The 19965-nt window shown below is 40.0% G+C and overlaps 1 protein-coding gene across 4 annotated transcripts in view; it reads left to right on the top strand.

Moving 5' to 3' along the window:
* The window catches only part of LOC132394582 (protein PRRC2A-like), a 146874-nt gene that overhangs the window by 111653 nt on the left and 15256 nt on the right, over positions 1–19965 (top strand). For all 4 annotated transcript variants that reach the window (XM_059970899.1, XM_059970897.1, XM_059970898.1 and 1 more), the window contains one exon: positions 617–863. In XM_059970899.1, coding sequence (XP_059826882.1) covers positions 617–863 — 247 coding nt within the window. The remainder of the gene's footprint in view (positions 1–616; positions 864–19965) is intronic.

The raw sequence follows: 19965 nt of genomic DNA, 5'->3' as shown, positions 1-19965 counted from the left end.
TTGATTTAACAAGTAGATTTTTTAAAAAATAACAAGTGTGGGTTTCTCATTGTTCAGAATGCTTTGAAAATGTAAATATTGCACTTAAAGGCAAATTGGCTTCATGTGAAAGAAATAGAGACCATAGGGAGCTTTTGATGGAGCATAGGATACAATCCATTTGACAGCGCTGTAACTTGTAGGAAAATCTGCAGAACAAACCGACTATTCCACCTGGAGAAATATTTTTTTAAATCCCAGGGCCATAGAGCCTTTTGCATTGAAGGTTTTCATTCTTGCTTCCTAGCTTTCTGGACCTACCTGGTTTTTTTAAAAAAAAGGCTGAATCATCTGTGCCATAGTGTCTTGCATTTTTGTTCCAGAAAAGCACATCCACTCACTCACATGGGTGGGGGAGGGCTAAAGCTTCCTTCCTTGAACTCTTCACCACGGATTATTTTCTTAAAAGTGAAAACCATCAAACTGAAACATTGGGAGGCTGCTGGGATTTGTGGATGGGAGGAGGAATCAATTTTTTTAAATATATAAACACTGCAAATCATTTCTATGATTTTTCCTCTATTCCTATTTTTTGCCAGTGAATTGTCTGAATGTAAGTATCTGTTTTACTTGACAGATCCCAACAGTTGTACCTCCAGCCTGGACTGTCCCCACCCTCTGCTGCCATGGTTCAAGGCTCTACGCTAATATCTGGGGGTCCAGTGAAGGGTCAGTATGTTGGCTTCTCAGCAATGCAAGCTGGAGAGGTAACAAAGGCTCCAGCAGGGCTGCCCTATCAGCAGGCAGCTTGCACTCCTCCGATGTCCGTCATTTACAACACGCAACTGGGCAACTCCCAGCTCATTGACTCTCAGTTAATACAGGTAAGGGGCCTGAGCCAGGATCTCAGCCATGCAGAGTTGACTAAGGGGTTTATTGCCTTTCTCTGTGGATCCAATCCCGCCATCTTGACCTGTTTCTTCATCCAATCTCTTTAGAGTCTGATCCATTTGGGACCATTATTTTCTCTTCCTCTCTGACATGTTCCCTCATGAAATAATGAGTAATGCAGTTCTGCCAACTGGCCCCATACTGGCTCAGTGCTTCCATCCCATATCCCTACTAACTCCTTCAGGGCGTTGCATTCATATTTTGTCCCACCCAGCCACATGAGGGACAATTTTTCTGTCACCGCACATTTTGGGAGATGGAAAGAAACTGGAGAACGCAGGGGAAACCCAGGCAGTCGGCTCTGAACCTGGGTCACAAGTAAGCAGCAGCACCAACCATTGATAGCCAAGTTAAGTTTATTGTCCTACGCCAAGTACAGCAAAGTACAGCTACAATGGGAAAAGGTTGCAGTGGTATCACAAGCTTGTAATTTCAGAGAAAATAATATAAATTGTACATCGTACATGTATTGTAGCATTCTTGCTACCGTCATTATGTGTTGTGCATTTCTTCCCGCCTTTCTCAGAATATTACCTGGTGTCCAAAACCCTTCTCAACAGTGAATTGTTAGACAAAGTCACCGTCCTCATGCATGTAAATAGTAATCAGTCAGGTTTATTATTGGCATGTGTTGCAAAATCTGTTAACTTAGCAGCAGCAGTTCAATGTAGAAGGAAAAAAGGTAAAAATAAGTAAATCAATTACAGTGTATGTTTATTGAATAGATCATGCAAAAAAATAGAAAATCATGCAAAAACAAATAAAAATGTGAAGTAGTATTCATGGGTTCAATGTTTATTTAGGAATTGGATTGCAGAGGAGAAGAAGCTGTTCCTGAATTGCTGAGTGTGAGCTTTCAGGTTTCTGTACTTCCTACTTGATGTAATAATGAGGAAAGGGCATGCCCTGGGTGCAGAGGGTCCTTAATAATGGGGCGCTGCCTTTCTGAGACACCAGAAATACTGGAAATAACAATTCAGATTTGTGTCTAGGGCAGCAGGGATGACTTAAAGATGCTATGAGAGAAGGCTTCTTCTGAATTCAACCCTGTCACTTGCTGTGCTATTGAAGGAGTGAAATGGTACAGAGTGGTTTTATTAACACAAGTTGGAATTAACCCAGGCTCTTTTGTGGTTGAACAGGCATAAATATGAACCCGTTTGTATGCTAAAAGGGGAAGAGAAACATTCATCACTCAGCTGCATGCTGGAAATGGTGCATTTAAGTTTAAAAGGTATCATATTTCACCCTATTCTTGTGCTGCAGTAACTGCCTATAGGCAGGATCATGGGGCACACATTAACTGGAATGCTACTATTTTCCGCCCATATGTGGGCATGGAGACAATGCTAGAATTTAATGCTTATTCCTGCTCCTCGTGGGAGGGCATTCTTAGAACTGGTGCAGACAGCTGTGGAGTAGACAGTTCCAGGATTTAGACCTTGTGGTGAAGGAAGAGCATTTTCCAGCTCATAATGGAGGGGAATCTGGTATGCACATGCACATTCATACACAGTGGTTGAGATTGTGAGGTTTGGTGCAGTTTGCTGCAGTTCATCTTGCAGCTGGTGTACAACATAGCCCTTATTGCTCATTCATGTCATTTTGTTGTGAGCTTCCATGTGAAGACAGAGCATCCAAGGATAAGGGTTGTAAAGGGACTATATATCTACTGCAAATCTAGTGTGCTACTTAGTTTGGGAATGTACCTAAATTCTCATCTTGGAGTTGCGTCCAAGGCAAATGCAAAGTATTCCATCTGATTTTTTGCTGTCTGGGTGTTGGAAAGGCTTTGGGGCACAAAATGCAAGATTCCTCAGTGTTCATCCTTGTGTTACTGCTGTAGTATTTAAAATGGGGTGCTAATTTAAAACTGGAGGCTTTAGCAGTACTAATGCTGTTGAAAATCATGGGAAGCTGGTTAGAATCCCTTTGCTTGTTGACAGTTAACCACTGCCACGAGTCTTGTCCAGGTCATGTTGGGTGTGCTGCAGGAATGTTGCTGGAAGAGGAAATGACCCTTCTCGATCGTTGCATTGTGCTATTTTCACCGCCAACCATATGAATGTGGAAGTCAAATTAACACCAACTTGGTTACTGCTTTGTTGTGAAAGAAGTGCCAGAAAGTGCTTTCCACAAGTTGATTGCAGAGAAGAGAGGTTACATTGGTGTGGGGAGTTAGAAGGAATTAGTACATTTAAAGTGATTCATTTTAAACAAAAACTCTTATTGACGAATGAAGGCTTTTACTGGTAGAGGTAGATATAGGAGCAGCATTGGGCCATTCAGACCATCGAGTCAGCTCGGTCATTCCATCATGGCTGATCCCACATCCCGTTTAACACCATACAATTTCCTTATTGCCATATCCTTTGATGCCCTGACAGATCAGGAATTATCAAGTGTACCCACAGACTTGGCCTCCACCACAGTCTGTCGGTGAGCATGCCGCAGATTCACTAGTCTCTGGCTAAAATAATCCCTCCTTACCTCTGTAAAAGGTCGGCTCTCAATTTTGAGGCTGTGCCTTCTAGTTCTGGATATGCCCACCATAGAAAAATATCCTCCAAACATCCACCTTATCTAGTGCAGGTTACAGTGAGATCTCTTCCCCCCCCCCCCCACATTCTTCTAAATTCCAGTGAGTACAGGCTCAAAGCTGCCAAACTCCTCATGTTAATCCCTTCATTCCTGGAATCATCCTTGTGAACCTCCTCTCCAATGACAACACATCCTTTTTGAGATATGGAACCCAAAATTGTTGACAATACTCCCAAGTGCAGCCTGACTAGTATTTTATAAAGACTCAGTATTATCTCCTTTTATAGAAACATAGAAAACCTACAGCACAATACAGGCCCTTTGCCCCAGAAAAGTTGTGCCAGACATGCCCCTGTCTTAGAAATTACTAGGGTTACCCATGTCCCTTCTATTTTTCTAAGTTCCATGTACCTATCAAGAAGTCTCTCGAAAGACCCTATCATATCCGCCTCCACCACCATTGCTGGCAGCCCATTCCACACACTCACCACTCTCGGCGTTTTTTTTAAAAAAAGGAATAAAAAAACAACTTACCCCTGACATCTCCTCTATTCCCACTCCCAGGCACCTTAAACCTGTGCCCTCTTGTGGCAGCCACTTCAGCCCTGCGAAAAAGCCTCTGACTATCTGTTAAGCAGTTGTTCCTAAATTAAAGGGAAACCACAGACCTCAATGGAGTATGATCAGGTGGCATCATTCATACTTACAAGGCTTTAAATCTTTGGAACCCCCTCTCTTCTCAAGGTGGCTACCTGAACAAAACAAGCAGCAAACTACCCATCACTTGCTTCAGACCAACTTTCATTCATCATCTTCTGAGGTAGGAAGGACCTGTACTAAAGGGACAGGTTGCACTTGAATCAGAGGGAGACCAATATTCTTGCAGGCAGATTTACTAGAGACATTGGGAGTGGGAATCGTGCAAGAGGGACTCCTAAGCTACTCTGCACCCCTGTTTGAACCATCTTCTTTCTTTTTCAATCTTTTTATTAATTTAAAAAAAACATAACATAACATAATATTATATTACATATGTTATGAATACAATAGATTTGAAATTGAGTTGATAACAAGATAACAATATCTTATTAAACTATCAGTGAAAAAGGATCATATAATATCAATCTAATCTATATTGTTTATACATGAAATGATTAAAATAATCATCAAAAGAAAAAGAAAAAAATGTAAAATATAAGAAAAAATGTATATTTAAAGAAATAATAAAAAAAACTAAACCTAAACTAACATGGGCAATAATAACAGTTTATAAGTATATGATAGTGTCAAAAAACTCCGGAACTCCATACCTGAACAAGAATAATAAAAGTAAAGGTCTGGAAGAAGTCAAATTAATTCATGTGAAAGTGTCGAATGAACGGTCCCCAAGTTTCTTCAAATTTAATTGATGAATCAGAAATAGTACTTCTAATTTTTTCTAAACTTAAGCAAGAAATAGTTTGAGAAAACCATTGAAATGTGGTAGGAGGATTTACTTCTTTCCAATTTTGTAATATAGATCTCCTGGCCATTAATGTTACAAAGGCAATCATTCGTCTAATTGGAGGAGAGAATCGACTATCATCTTCATTTGGAATACCAAAAATTGCAGTGATAAAATGAGGTTGTAAATCAATATTCCAAATTGAGGAAATGGTAGCAAATATGTCCTTCCAATAATTATGTAAAGTAGGACATGACCAAAACATGTGGGTCAATGAAGCCACATCTAAATGACATCTGTCACATTGAGGATTAATATGAGAATAAAACCGAGCAAGCTTATCTTTAGACATATGAGCTCTATGATATGAGCTCTTTAATACCTTAAATTGTATTAAAGCATGTTTAGCACATATAGAAGACGAATTAACCATTTGTAAAAATTTTTCCCATTTTTCCGTTGAAATATTGTATTGAAGTTCTTTTTCCCATTCCTGTTTAATTCTACCTGATATCTCTGGTTGTATCTTCATAATCATATTATAAATAAGAGCCACTAATCTCTTCTGACAGGGATTTAAAGTAAAAATCATATCTGAAAAATCTATCGAAGTTGAATTAGGGAAGGATGGTAAAACTTTGTATAAAAAGTTTCTAATTTGTAAGTATCTATAAAAATTAGATTTAGGTAATTTAAATTTGTTAGAAAGTTGATCAAAAGACATCAAACTACCTTCAGAAAAAAGATCGCGAAAACATATTATACCTTTCCTTTTCCATATACTAAAAGCTTGATCTGTTAAAGAGGGTTTAAAGAAAAAATTAAGTAAGATAGGGCTATCAAGAACAAAGTTTTTTTAGAGTCAAAGATTTACGAAATTGAAACCAAATTCGTAATGTATGTTTGACAATAGGGTTAGATATCTGTTTATTAAGTTTAGCTAAGTCAACAGGGAGAGAAGAGCCAAGAACAGAAAATAAAGAATATCCTTGTGTAGCGTTACATTCTAAATTTACCCACTGTGGGCACAATGGTAAATCTAAATCTAATTTCCAGTATAATAAATTCTGAATATTATTTGCCCAATAGTAAAATCTAAAATTGGGTAAAGCTAAACCACCATCTTTTTTAGATTTCTGTAACTGTCTTTTACTTAATCTGGGGTTTTTATTTTGCCACACAAATGAGGAAATTTTTGAATCAATGCTATCAAAAAAAGACTTGGGAATAAAAATTGGTAAGGCTTGAAATAAATATAAAAATTTCGGTAAAATCATCATTTTAACAGCATTGATCCGACCAACCAATGATAAGGATAAAGGAGACCATCCAGTAGTAAGTTGTTGAATTTGATGAAGCATAGGTAAAAAATTCAATCTGAATAAATCTTTATATTTCTTGGTAATTTTTATACCTAAATAAATAAAATTATCAGTAACAATTTTAAATGGTATCCTGTCATTCAGTAAAGTTTGTGCATTTAAAGGGAAAAGTTCACTCTTATCCAAATTTAATTTATAACCAGAAAAACTACCAAATTGAGCCAACAAGGATAGAATAGCGGGAATAGAATTATCAGGATCAGAAATATATAACAAGAAGTCATCAGCATAGAGCGATAATTTGTATAATTTCTCATTACGGGTAATACCAGAAATATTAGGGGATTCACGAATAGCAATGGCTAAAGGTTCTAATGCAATATTAAATAATAAAGGACTTAAGGGACAACCTTGTCTCGTACCACGAGATAATTGAAAAGAAGAGGATCTATAATTATTCGTAAGAACAGAAGCAACAGGTTTATAATATATTAATTTAATCCATGATATAAAATTAGAACTAAAATTAAAATTCTTCAAGGCATTAAATAAGTATGTCCATTCAACTCTATCAAAAGCTTTTTCAGCATCTAATGAAATAACACATTCTGGGGTTGTGGGTGAGGAAGTGTAAATTATATTAATTAATTTTCTAACATTAAAAAAGGAGTATCGGTTCCTAATGAAACCAGTTTGATCTCCTGAAATAATCTGTGATAGTACCTTTTCTAACCTAATAGCTAAAATTTTTGTAATCTTAGAGACTACATTTAATAGCGATATAGGGCGATAAGATGCACATAAAGTAGGGTCTTTATCTTTTTTAAGAATTAAAGAGATAGTAGCTTCATAAAAGGACTGGGGTAATCTCTTAATAAATGCATCATTAAAGATTTCACATAACCAAGGGGAAAGCAAAGAAGAAAAAGTTTTTAAAAATTCTATAATATAACCATCAGGGCCAGGAGCTTTCCCTGAATTCATCAATGAAATAGCCTCTCCTACCTCAGCCATAGAAATAGGAGCATCAAATAAACTTTGATCTTCATCTGTCAATTTGGGAATATTCAAATTGTTAAAAAAATTATCCATCATAGACAGATCACCATCAAATTCTGATTGATATAAAGATTTATAAAAATCTTGGGTATTATTAATTTCTTTATGATCCATAGTCAGATTACCATCTTGTTTACAAATTTTAATAATTTGTCGCTTAGTCGAAATAGCTTTTAATTGATTAGCTAACAATTTACCAGTTCGATCACTATGGATATAAAATTGAGCTCTGGTCCTAATTAATTGATTCTCAATTGAAGAAGATAACAGTAAGCTTTGTTCCATTTGCAGTTCAAGTCTCTTCTTATAAAGTTCCTTGTTAGGAGTAACGGAATAAATCTTACCAATTTCTTTAATTTTATCCACCAATAAAGCTATATCTAAATATCTTTGTTTTCTTTTACCAGCAGAATATGAGATAATTTGTCCACGAATAAAAGCCTTAAAAGAGTCCCAAAGTATTCCTCTGTCAATCTCTTCAGTATAGTTTGTTGAAAAAAATAAGTCAATTTGCTGTTTTATGAAGGTAATAAATTCTGGATCTTGAAACAAAGTAGCGTTGAGTCTCCAAGATCTAGTATTAATGAAAGAGTCCGAAATCTTGATAGATAACTTCAAAGGTGCATGATCCGAAATAGCAATAGAATCATATTTACAGTCAATAACATCTGCTAATAAACGATGATCAATAAGAAAATAATCAATTCTAGAATAACTATGATATACATGTGAAAAAAATGAAAATTCTTTATCTTTAGGGTTCAAAAACCGCCATATTTCAGTAATTCCCGAATCGACCATAAAAGAGTTAATAAGTAAAGCTGATCTATTCGGAAGAGTTCGAATAGGTTTAGATCTATCCATCAAAGGATTCAAACAACAATTGAAATCTCCACCCATTATCAACATATATTCATTTAGATTAGGAACGGTAGTAAATAAACGTTTAAAAAATTCAGGGCAGTCAAAATTTGGAGCATAAATATTAACTAAAGCCACTTTTCGGTTAAAAAGTGAACCAGTAATCAACAAAAATCTGCCCTGTGGATCAGATATAATTTCATGATGTATAAATGAGATTGAGGGGTCTATAAAAATAGACACACCCCTAATTTTAGCAGTACAATTCGAATGAAATTGTTGACCCTTCCAGAACCTAAAAAAGTGTTGATTATCCTCCCTCCTAATATGGGTCTCCTGTACAAAGATAATATTAGCATTCAGTCTATGGAATACTTTAAATATTTTTTTATGTTTAATCGGATGATTTAAACCATTAGTATTCCAAGAAATTAAATTAATAGACTTGTCCATCATGCTAATATTAATTGTATATACCATGAAAGGTTGAAAAAAACACATAACCCATAATTGAGGAAGAAGGAAAAATGGTACAGGAGCAACCGGAGAACATGACACTTCAACAATATTAATAATTTAAAGTCGGCCCATAAACTAAAAGCAAAAAAATAAAAAGCAAAAGCGTGAAAAAAGATCCCTACCCCCCTCCCCCCACCCCTCGAAAGAAAGCCAAGCGGCAGGCGCATAAACTAACACTAATATTAACCCCATTTCAAGATGGCAGCTCCATGAAAAGATTTTAAAAAAACTATATAACACCCAGATTTAAATATAGGCTTGCAAAAAGAAAATGTATATCAATCAGAATGAAAAAAATAATATAATAAAACAAATGATCATTAATAAAAAAAGGTATAAACATTAAAATTTGAAAGTGTAATATACCTTTAAAAAAAATTCCATGTTCAAATACAAGAAAAATGACGTTTCAAAAGCAAAGACTTATGGGAAGAAGAAACAACATTTTGAAAAAGCCATATTACAAAATATAAATGTAAGTTCAACGATCTATTAAAAAAATTTAATAGAAAAAAAGTTATCAAAATAGGATTAAAAAAAAGATTTAATAGACTCTACAATATATAATAAAAAAAGACCAAAAAAATCCAAAACATTCGTCCCATTTCCAAGTGCAGGCAGACAGATAAATGTTTACAGAAAGTAAAGTCTTATGGGAAGAAGAAACGACATCTTAAAAAAAGTAAATCCTTATTACAAAATATAAGCGTGTATATCCGAAACAGAAAAAAGAATAATAAAAAAAAGAGATATTATAAAAAGTTAAAAAAGCATCTATAAACGATGGTGATAGTAAAAAAAAAAGAAACCAGACCCGTAGATCAGGATAAGAAGTTATAACCCAGCTTCATAGGTTAAAACTTAAAATGAAATGGCATCTTCTCTCCAAAAAATTTTCAGCATAACACATAGTTCAACTTGCACTAGAAGATCGATATTCTTCAACGAATTTCTTCGCTTCTTCCGGAGTTTTAAAAAATTGCTGACTGTAGTCGTTCAACGTAATTCTAAGATTCGCTGGAAACTTTAAAGCTTGTGTAACGTTCTCCTTCGGGTGTAACGAAACGCCGAATTTAACGTCCGGATAAACCACAGCCAATGCAAACCAGATCGCAGTAAGATTAACCATTTACTGTTCACTCTTCACATTAACATATGGTGAAAACTGTTGATAAAACAATACAAGATTGATACAGTATTTGTTCCTTCCTTAATATCACATTTCAAGTGTAAATACTTGCAAAGGTGACTATAACTACATTACACTAAGGTGCAGTATACAGGGAGAGTTTACCTGCTCCATTGACTACTTTAAATACACTTCCATGCAAACTATCCGCGATTCTTTAACTAACAAAAGCATAAACATTATCTACCGTCGTTACTTCTAACAGGATCAGCGTTAACATCTTAGTTCAATATATCGATTATCTATTAACTTACAGCGTTGCTCTCACTGTGATTTCTCATGCCTGCAAAACTGCTTGTGCTCAGGTGAGCCTCGTGGAAAGCCCCCACCCTCGCGCTAATTTCAAACCGGTGTTTTCCCACAAGACGCGGCGAAACCGGATGTGACGTCATCACATGCCGATATATTTTACATGCAATGAATATACTTTAAACACTCCTAATTCTAACTAGAAAATACTATTGAATGAATTACTAAGCGAAAATATTATAAACTAAATAACTGTCGTAAAGACAGCACACTCCCCGCTTGACCTTCGTAAGGTCACAATGAGCAGAGTACAAACTTAGTCTCTTAATCAGTCATTGGGTAGAAGTAGAATAACTTCTGTAACTGGCCTTTGGTAAATTTTCACATCGCCTTGGTCGGTAGTCTTCAATTCGATCTTCCTGACATGTCCATCCTCGCTAGGGAATGTAGCAGTGATTCTGGCCATTGGCCAGCTGTTGCGGGTGATCTGCTTGTCCCTGAGCAGGACTAGGTCTCCGACTTGAAGATTCCTGCGGGGTTCTGTCCACTTTCGTCTCTGTTGCAACGAGGGTAGATATTCCTGTCTCCAGCGGGACCAGAACTGATTTGCCAGAGCCTGGACTTGTCTCCATTGCTTTGTGTACAAATCCTTGTCTGAGAAGTCTCCTGGTGGAGGAGGTGCTCCTGCCTTCTGCGTAAGGAGCGTTGATGGCGAAAGTATAAAGGGGTTTTCTGGGTCAGAAGACACAGGTAGGAATGATTGTGCGTTTATAATGGCTGTGACCTCTGCCATTAGGGTGCACAGTACCTCGTGGGCCAATCGGGTGCGTTGCTGTATCTCAGGTTTCCTTTTCCAGGTTTTCCGTAAGGACGTGAACCGTTTGACTGCCTGCTCTTTGTTATCTGGTGAGCGCTGGCGTGGTTCTCTGATTGGCAATGGGGCAACCCCATTATTTGCTTCATCTCTGAAGACCTTGGTGTCTTTGGGTTTTAAAGAAATGGTATCTTGAGCTGATTGTGCAAGTTTGTTTCCGTGCTCGGTTTGAACGAAAACTGACTGACCTAGCGTCTCGTCGGTTACTTTACGCTTGGTAATGTCTTGTTGTGCTTCTTTGATGCACGGGACACTCGGGCAGGGTTGAAAGATTGAATGGCGGCCACTCTCTAGCACATTGGTCTTGAGTGTGTTAACCATCGGTTTGTGTACGTCACCGAGACACACCTCTGCTATCACCACCCAGCCCAGATCCAGACGTTGCGCGAAGGGGGCGTTGAGTGGTCCATTGATCTGCTGCCTAACCTTGTGTACCTGGATAACATCTCTTCCTAATAGCAGGAGTATTTCCGCTTTCGGATCCAGTTCTGGGATGTGTTTGGCGATGTGGTGGAGATGCGGCTGGTGTAGCACCGCACTTGGTGTCGGGATCCCAGCGCGGTTATTCATGATTTCATTGCACTCTAAGAGCGGAGGGAGACAGATGACGACTTTACCATCCAGGGACTCGATCTGGATGCCTTCTGCCTTCCTTCCTTGGGTTTCCATGTTGCCTGAGCAAGTTTTGAGGTAGTATGGGAACCGCTCACTCTCAATGTTGAACAATTTAAAGAACTCTGGACTGACTAGTGAACGATTGCTCTGATCGTCCAGAATCACATAGGCTTTGATGGCCTTGTCTTTGGCTCCTTTAGGGTACACCTTAGTGAGGCAGATCTTGGAGCAAGAACGACTTGACTGAGCTTGACCGCAAACTTCTGTACAGTTCGTGCTGACAGCTATTGACCTAGAGTGAGCCTCTCCCTCCCCGCCGTCCTGTTGTGGGGGTGAAGGAGCACTCTCGGTTTGCGGTGACAGGTCGGGATGCATGGCCTCGACGTGATCTGGGCTGTCACATTCCTGACACTTCACGGCGATCGTACACTCTCTGGCGAGGTGAGAGGTTGAGGAACAGCATCTAAAACATATTCTTTTCTCCTTGAGAAGAGCCGTCCTCTCTTCAAGAGGTTTTTCCCTAAACATTCTGCATGCTTTCAGGGGGTGAGGTTTGTTATGCAATGGACAATACTTGCCAGGGTCGTTGTTAGTCGTAAGGGCTTCGGTCTTGAGCACTGACACGGGTTTATCAATGTTGAAAACATTCGAAACAGATCTGCCTGGCTTGGTGTAAATCGAACTGCTTCCTGGACCTACAAGGCTAGGGTCGTTTCGCCTCTTCGCCTCCTTGCACACAAACCTAGTGAGGTGCTTAAAGGGAGGAAATCGACCATCGTGGTCTTCCTTGTACTCTGAGGCAACAGTCAGCCACTTGTCCTGCAGCCCAAATGGAAGTTTGTCCACAATTGGTCTAATCCCGGATGGAGTATCTAGGAATACTAGACCAGCTGAATAGCCATCTTCTTTGGTGCCTTGGATCTCCATGAGTAAATCTCCGAATTCTCTTAACTTAAAGTGATCTTTGGCTGACACCTTAGGAAAGTTTTCCAGACGTCGATATAGCGCCGCTTCAATAATGTCGGGGGCCCCATATCTCTCCCAAAGTCTCTCCCACGCTTCGCTTAAGGCTAGCTCAGGTTTGTTGATGTACACTGAACGCATGCGTCTCACCTGGTCGCGTGATTCTTTCCCCAGCCATTTCGCCATAAGGTCCAACCTTTGGGTTGCACTGAGCTGGACCCCGTCAATCACGTTGGTGAATGTGGAGAGCCAAGCACGGTAATTTTCGGGTTTATCGTCAAACTGGTACAGTCCCGAAGTGACGAGATCCCGTCGTGCTAAATACTGCAGCGTGGGATCGGCTGCAAGCGGCATGCGGGCTGGAGAAGTACGTTGGCGCCTATATGACTGAGAACGCACGTTTCTCATGGAATTTGCCATCCTGGATTCAACCTCCGCGTCTCTTCGCATCGAACTTTGCAACTTTGGTGTCAAAGTATATCGGTTGTCAGCTCTTTCATTCTTGACTTCATCGCGGGGCCGCGAGGGTAAATTCTCTTCCTCGTAGCTGGGGAAATTATCGAATAGGTATGGAGAGGGGAGACGAGCCTGCCTGTCTGCTTGATATTGTACATAGTCGCTCGTGCGTTCCAGTCTGGTCCTTTCCAAAGCAGAACTTGTTTCGGTCAGATCACGCGACCCTTCAGCTTCTTCTATGTACTCTGCTTCCACCCTGGCAGCTTCTCCTTCTCCATCTAGCTGCAGCACATGCAACTCTGTCGATATTTTTGTCATTTCCAACTGGGTTTCGGCTTCTCTGGCGGCCTCTTCTCTTTGTCTGGCAGCCTCTTCTCTTTGTCTGGCAGCCTCTTCGGCTTCTCTGGCGGCCCTTTCTTTCTGGATTTCGGCTTCTCTGGTGGCCAGTTTCATTTTCAAAACTGCCTCTTGTTTGGCGTAATGCAGTCGCACCTTGGCGGCTTCTGCCTTGGCTCTTGCCTGTGTGGACTTACTTGATGTCGTTCTACTGCCCTTGTCGCTGGGCGCCATCGACTTGATCCCGGATCGAGCTGACATTGCAGCACTTGGAACACCTGATAACGCCTGAGTGGGCTTACTTGATGTCGGTTTACTGCCCTTGTCGCTGGGCGGCGTCGACTTGATGCTGGATTGAGCTGACATTGCAGCACTTGAAACACCTGATAATGCCGCTTTTTCACTGTAACGTTCTCCTTCGGGTGTAACGAAACGCCGAATTTAACGTCCGGATAAACCACAGCCAATGCAAACCAGATCGCAGTAAGATTAACCATTTACTGTTCACTCTTCACATTAACATATGGTGAAAACTGTTGATAAAACAATACAAGATTGATACAGTATTTGTTCCTTCCTTAATATCACATTTCAAGTGTAAATACTTGCAAAGGTGACTATAACTACATTACACTAAGGTGCAGTATACAGGGAGAGTTTACCTGCTCCATTGACTACTTTAAATACACTTCCATGCAAACTATCCGCGATTCTTTAACTAACAAAAGCATAAACATTATCTACCGTCGTTACTTCTAACAGGATCAGCGTTAACATCTTAGTTCAATATATCGATTATCTATTAACTTACAGCGTTGCTCTCACTGTGATTTCTCATGCCTGCAAAACTGCTTGTGCTCAGGTGAGCCTCGTGGAAAGCCCCCACCCTCGCGCTAATTTCAAACCGGTGTTTTCCCACAAGACGCGGCGAAACCGGATGTGACGTCATCACATGCCGATATATTTTACATGCAATGAATATACTTTAAACACTCCTAATTCTAACTAGAAAATACTATTGAATGAATTACTAAGCGAAAATATTATAAACTAAATAACTGTCGTAAAGACAGCACAGCTTGTTTAAGTCCAATCGAATGAATCTCTGCCATCAGTGGTTTAAAAGCAATTCTCGCTCTCATTACTTCGAATGAATAATCCTCAACAATTCGAAATGTGTTGCTGTTGTGAGAAATCATACCTTTTTTACGAGCTAATCGAATTAAAAGCTCTTTCTCCCGAAGATAATGAAGGCGAACAGTCACAGCTCGTGGTTTGCCACTCGCAGCTGAAAACCTCACAACTCTGTGAGCGCGGTCGATAACAGGTTTAGTATGCAAACCTTCAGCACCAAAAATTTCCCACAATAATTTAGAGAAAAATTCCGTTAAATCACCGGACTCAACTTTTTCAGGGAACCCGATAATTCGCAAATTCTGTCTGCGAGATCGATTTTCAAGATCAGTAATTTTAAACTTATACTGATCTAATGTTTTAACAGTCGAGTGTACCTTCTTCTCCAGCGCTTCAATTGTACGTACTTTTTCGCAAATTAATTTTTCAAGAGTCGTGATCTTATCTTCATGCCGCTGAATTTCTGATGCCTGCAATTGAAGCTTAGTATCAAGCGATCTAACAAATCCTTCGAGTTCAGATATTTTCGTGGTAAGCTTATTTTCCAAACTTGCCAGTTTACTTTCCAATTTACTTTCTAGCCTGCTTTCCAGAGTTCCAAGTTTAGCGTCCAGAAGATGAGAAATAGCGTCGATGGATAGAGGATCCTTAGACAATTTCTTGCTTGTAGCCATTTTAAGTTTGACAAGATTAAATCAAATATTGTTTTAGAAAAAAAGAGTTAATCAAAAGTATCGACTCATATGATTAGGTTCGAAAAGATTTGATTAAAGGGTGATTATAGTTGAAAAAGTAAAGAGCGCCTAAAAGGCAGATGCTTACGTCGCCATCTTGAAACTCCACCCCCGAACCATCTTCCTCAGCATTACATACCCCTCCACCTATCTTTTTATCATCCACAAACTTTGCCACTAAGCCATCAATTCCATTATCCAAATCATTGACCATGTGAAGAGCAGTGGTTCCAATATTAACCACTGAGGGACACCACTGGGCACTGGCAGCCAGCCAGAAAAGGCCCCTTTTATTTCCACACACTGCCTTCTGCCTATCAGCCATTCCTCTATCCATGCCAGTATCTTTCCTGTAAAGCCAGAGGATTTTATCTTGTTACGCAGCCTTGTGTGTGGCATCTTATCAAATGCCTTCTGAAAATCCAAGTAAATGACATCCACTGCCTTTTCTTTGTCCACCCTGTTTGGTACTTCCTCAAAGAACTCTTGCCTGACAAATCTATTACATGGCTACAGAAAGCTTGCTGACTTATTTTATCATTTGTCTCCAAGTACCCCGAAATCTCATTCTTAATAATGGACTCAAACACTTTCCCAACCATTGACCTATAATTTCCTTTCTTTTGCCTTCCTCCCTTCTTGAAGAGTGGAGTGACATTTGCCATTTCCAGTCCTCTGGGAGCATGCCAGAATCTATTGATTCTTGAAAGGTCACGACCAATGCTTTGGATACCTCTTCAGCAACCTCTCAAGACTCTGGGATGTAGTCCATCTGGTCCAGGTGACTTAACCACCTAAGAACTTTCAGTTTGCCCAACACTTTTTCCTTTGCAATAGCAATGGCACTCATTCCTGCTCCCTGGCACTCAGAGACATCTGGCACACTGCTGGTGTCTTCCACAGTGAAGCCTGATGCAAAGTACCTATTAAGTTCATCTGCCATTTCTTTGTCCCCATTTCTACCTCACCAGCATCATTTTCCAGTGGTCCAATATCAGCTTTCACCTCCCTTTTACATTTTATATAACTGAAAAAACTTTTGGTATCCTGCTTTATATTATTTGTCCTCATATTTTATCTATTTCCTTGTTAGATTTTTTTAGTTGCCTTCTGTTGGATTTTAAAAGCTTCTGAATTGTCCAGCTCCCCACACACTTTAGCTATCTTATATCCCTTTTCCTTGGGTTTTTATGCAGTCCTTAATTTCCCTTGTCAACCTCAGTTACTTACACTTGCCATTTGTCCTTATGATTAGTGAACTTCTGTGGGACATATCTATCCTTGGATTTTCAGAAGGCCTTTGACCAGGTGCCACACATGAGGCTGCTTAGCAAGATGGAATTAGCAAGAGCCCATGGAATTACAGTGAATTACTAGCATAGGTGGAACATTGGCTGATCGGCAGAAAACAGAGTGGGAATAAAGGGATCCTATTCTGGCTGGCTGCCAGTTACCAGTAAAGTTCCACAGGCGACATTGTTAGGACTGCTGCTTTTTATGATGTATGTCAATAATTTGTACTATGGCAAATTTAGCCACAAATCCATTAATCCCAATGATACAAAGATAGGTGGAGAAGCGGATAGTGTTGAGGAAACAGCCTGCAGAGAGACTTGGATAGTTTAGGGAAATGAAATACAATGTTGGAAAGAATATGGTCATGCACTTTGGTGAGAGAAATAAATGGGCAGACTATTATTTAGATGGGGAGAGAATTCAAAATGCAGAGATGCAAAGGGACTTGGGTTTCCTTGTGCAGGATACTCTGAAGGTTAGCCTGCAGGTTGAGTTGGTGGTGAAGAAGGCGAATGCAATGTTAGCATTCATTAAGAGCAGCAATGTGATGTTGAGACTCGATGAGGCACTTGTGAGACCACACTTGGGGTATTGTGTGCAGTTTTGGGCTCCTTATTTTAGAAAGGATATACTGACATTGGAGAGGGTTCAGAGAAGATTTACAGGAATGATTCCAGGAGTGAAAGGGTTACCACATGAGGAATGTCTGGCAGCTCTTGGGCTGTATTCCCTGGAGTTCAGGAGAATGAGGGGGGATCTCATAGAAACATTCCGAAAGTTAAAAGGCCTGAACAGATTAGATATGGCAAAGTTATTTCCTATGGTAGGGGAGTCTAGGACTCGAGGGCATGACTTCAGGATTAAAGGACGTCCATTTAAAACAGATGTGGAGAATTACTTTAGTTAATGGTAAATCTGGAATTTGTTGCCATGAGTGGCTGTGGAGGCCAAGTTATTAGGTGTACTTAAGGCAGAGATAGATAGGTTCTTGATTAGCCAGGGCCTCAAACGATATGGGGAGAAGGCGGGAGTGGGGCTGACGGGAAAAATTGGATCAACCCGTGATTGAATGGTGAAGCAGACTCGGTGGGCTGAATGGCCTATTTCTGCTCCTACATCTTATGGTCGTATGCTGTGCTTTGTGAACTATTCCCAGAAACTTCAGCTGTCTCTGCTCTCCTCTCATCCCCACCAGTATCCTCCTCCAATCTGCCTGGGCAAGCTCCTCTCATGCCTCAGTAATTCCCTTTATTCCATTGTGATACTGATACATGTGATTTATGCTTCCGACTCTTAAATTGCAGTATGAATTCAATCATATTATGATCACTGCCTCCTAAGGGCTTTTTTCATTAAGCTCCCTAATCAGATCTGGGTTGTGACACAACAGCCAATCTAAGATGGCCTTTCCCCAAGTAAGCTCAAGCTGCTCTTTTTTAAAATGAAAGCACTACCTTAAAGACATTGAAAAAATACCCCCTCAGGCGATCCGACGCCAACCTGACTTTCCCAATCTCCTTGCATATTGTAGTCCCCCATTACAATTGTCATTACCCTTATTACATGCCTTTTCCAGCTCCCTTTGCAATCTCAACCCCACATCTTGGCTACCATTTAGAGGCCGATATATGATTCCTCTTTTTTTTATATGGACAATAGACAGTAGGTGCAGGACACCTCCATTCCCTGTGATCTGGCTGATCATCCACAATCAGTACCCCGTTCCTGCCCTCTCCCCATATCCCTTGACCCCACAATCTATAAGAACTCTATCTAACTCTCTCTTAAAAGCATCCAGAGACTTGGCCTCCACGGCCTTCTGGGGCAGAGCATTACTTTTGCAGTCATTGCAAAGATCACTCAAATGTCAGAGAATTCATCATTCTCTGGCCCTATGTCACCTCTTTCTAAAGATGGAACTTTATCTCTTACCAACAGAACTACACCACCTATGCCTACCTGCCTTTCCTTTCGATACAAAGTATATCATTTGATGTTAAGCTCTCAACTATGGCTGCTTTTCAGCCATGACTCAGTGTCATACTGACCAATCTCTGATTGCACCACGAGTTCATCCACCTTACTCTGAATGCTTTGCGCATTAAAAACCAGCACCTTCAGTCCTGCATTTGTTTTTTCAGTTCTAACTTGTGTCACAGAAGAAGGTTTCATGCAAGACACATCAGCATGTGTGGGTACTGCTACCTCAGGCATTGCTGGAAGGATAGTTTTCCTTTGAGTTCCATATCTCAGAAGTAAAGAATAACTTGAGCACGTTTATACCCTGGGTAGATGCTCAAACAGTCACATCATGTACTAATCTGTCACCTGTCTGAAACCATTTGGGATGAGCCTTCAGTTGTTCACCCGTGTCATTTAGTTGTGAGCTTCCATGTGAAAACTAAGCTCCCAAGGATAAGGGTTGAGTTACCTATGAAAGTGAGGCCGTTGTGTGGTAACTGACAGCTGCCTCTGGGGCATTCCGGTCGTCTGCCAGAAAGTTTTTTATGGATTAAGCAAAATCTGAGTTCATTGCAGGGTATCTCTCCCTGGCAAACTGTTTTGTTCAACATGTTACTCTGATCAGAAAGTGAAATCTTCACGGCCTTTCTTTTTAAGCAAAGTAGCAGTGCTTGAGTGTAAAATCACTGGACGAGGTTAGTGTGCTGGAGACGCCTCATCAAACACTTTTACTAAAATGGGCTCATTTAGGGGAGCTTGGTGCCTTGTCTGTACTGTCCCGCACTATGCCTTGATTCCCTTTGAATAACCTCTTGGCTGTTCAGTGAAGTGGTGTCCTGCATCCACTTTGCTCAATCCTCAGTTACTAACTTGGTTTTCCTAAAATCTGTTTCTTGCAACTTGTGTACTGAGCAACAATGATCATCTACAGTAGGTAATTCCAAAGATTCATAACCCTCTGACTAACCTTTCTCATCCCATTCTTTCAGCCTGAGAGCACCTCGGTATTTGCTAGTATTGGTATTGGCATCCTGTTGGTACCTGCCATGTAAGATCTCGAAGAATCTTGTGTTTCTTTGAAATCACTGCTATTGTGCAAAGCCAAATAGCATAGTCTAACTCTGCTTGATCATTACTATACATGTAATTGAACAGCTGGTTAATTTTGTACATTTGTCAGACAATGGCTTCTATATGCATCTGGATCGCACAGGAACAGGCCCTTTCGCCAATGATGTTTTGCAGTACTAATTAAGTTAATAATGTCCCTTCTGTCTGCCCGTGATCAGTATCCTTCAATTCTCTGCTTACTCGTGTTTCTACTCATGAGCCTCTTAAACACTTCTGTCACATCTGCCCCAAACATCTTTAAATTTCTCCCCTCTTATTTAAATGCATACCCTTCAGTATGAGACATTTCAGACCGGGGGAGAAAGGCACTGGCTGGATAATTAGCATTCAACGCTGATGTGTCTGAACCT

The sequence above is a fragment of the Hypanus sabinus genome, chromosome 5 (genome assembly GCF_030144855.1).
Source record: "Hypanus sabinus isolate sHypSab1 chromosome 5, sHypSab1.hap1, whole genome shotgun sequence".
NCBI classification, from domain to species: Eukaryota; Metazoa; Chordata; class Chondrichthyes; order Myliobatiformes; family Dasyatidae; genus Hypanus; species Hypanus sabinus.
The sequence above is the reverse complement of the archived record's forward strand: the minus strand, read 5'-3'. Positions and strand labels throughout refer to the sequence as shown.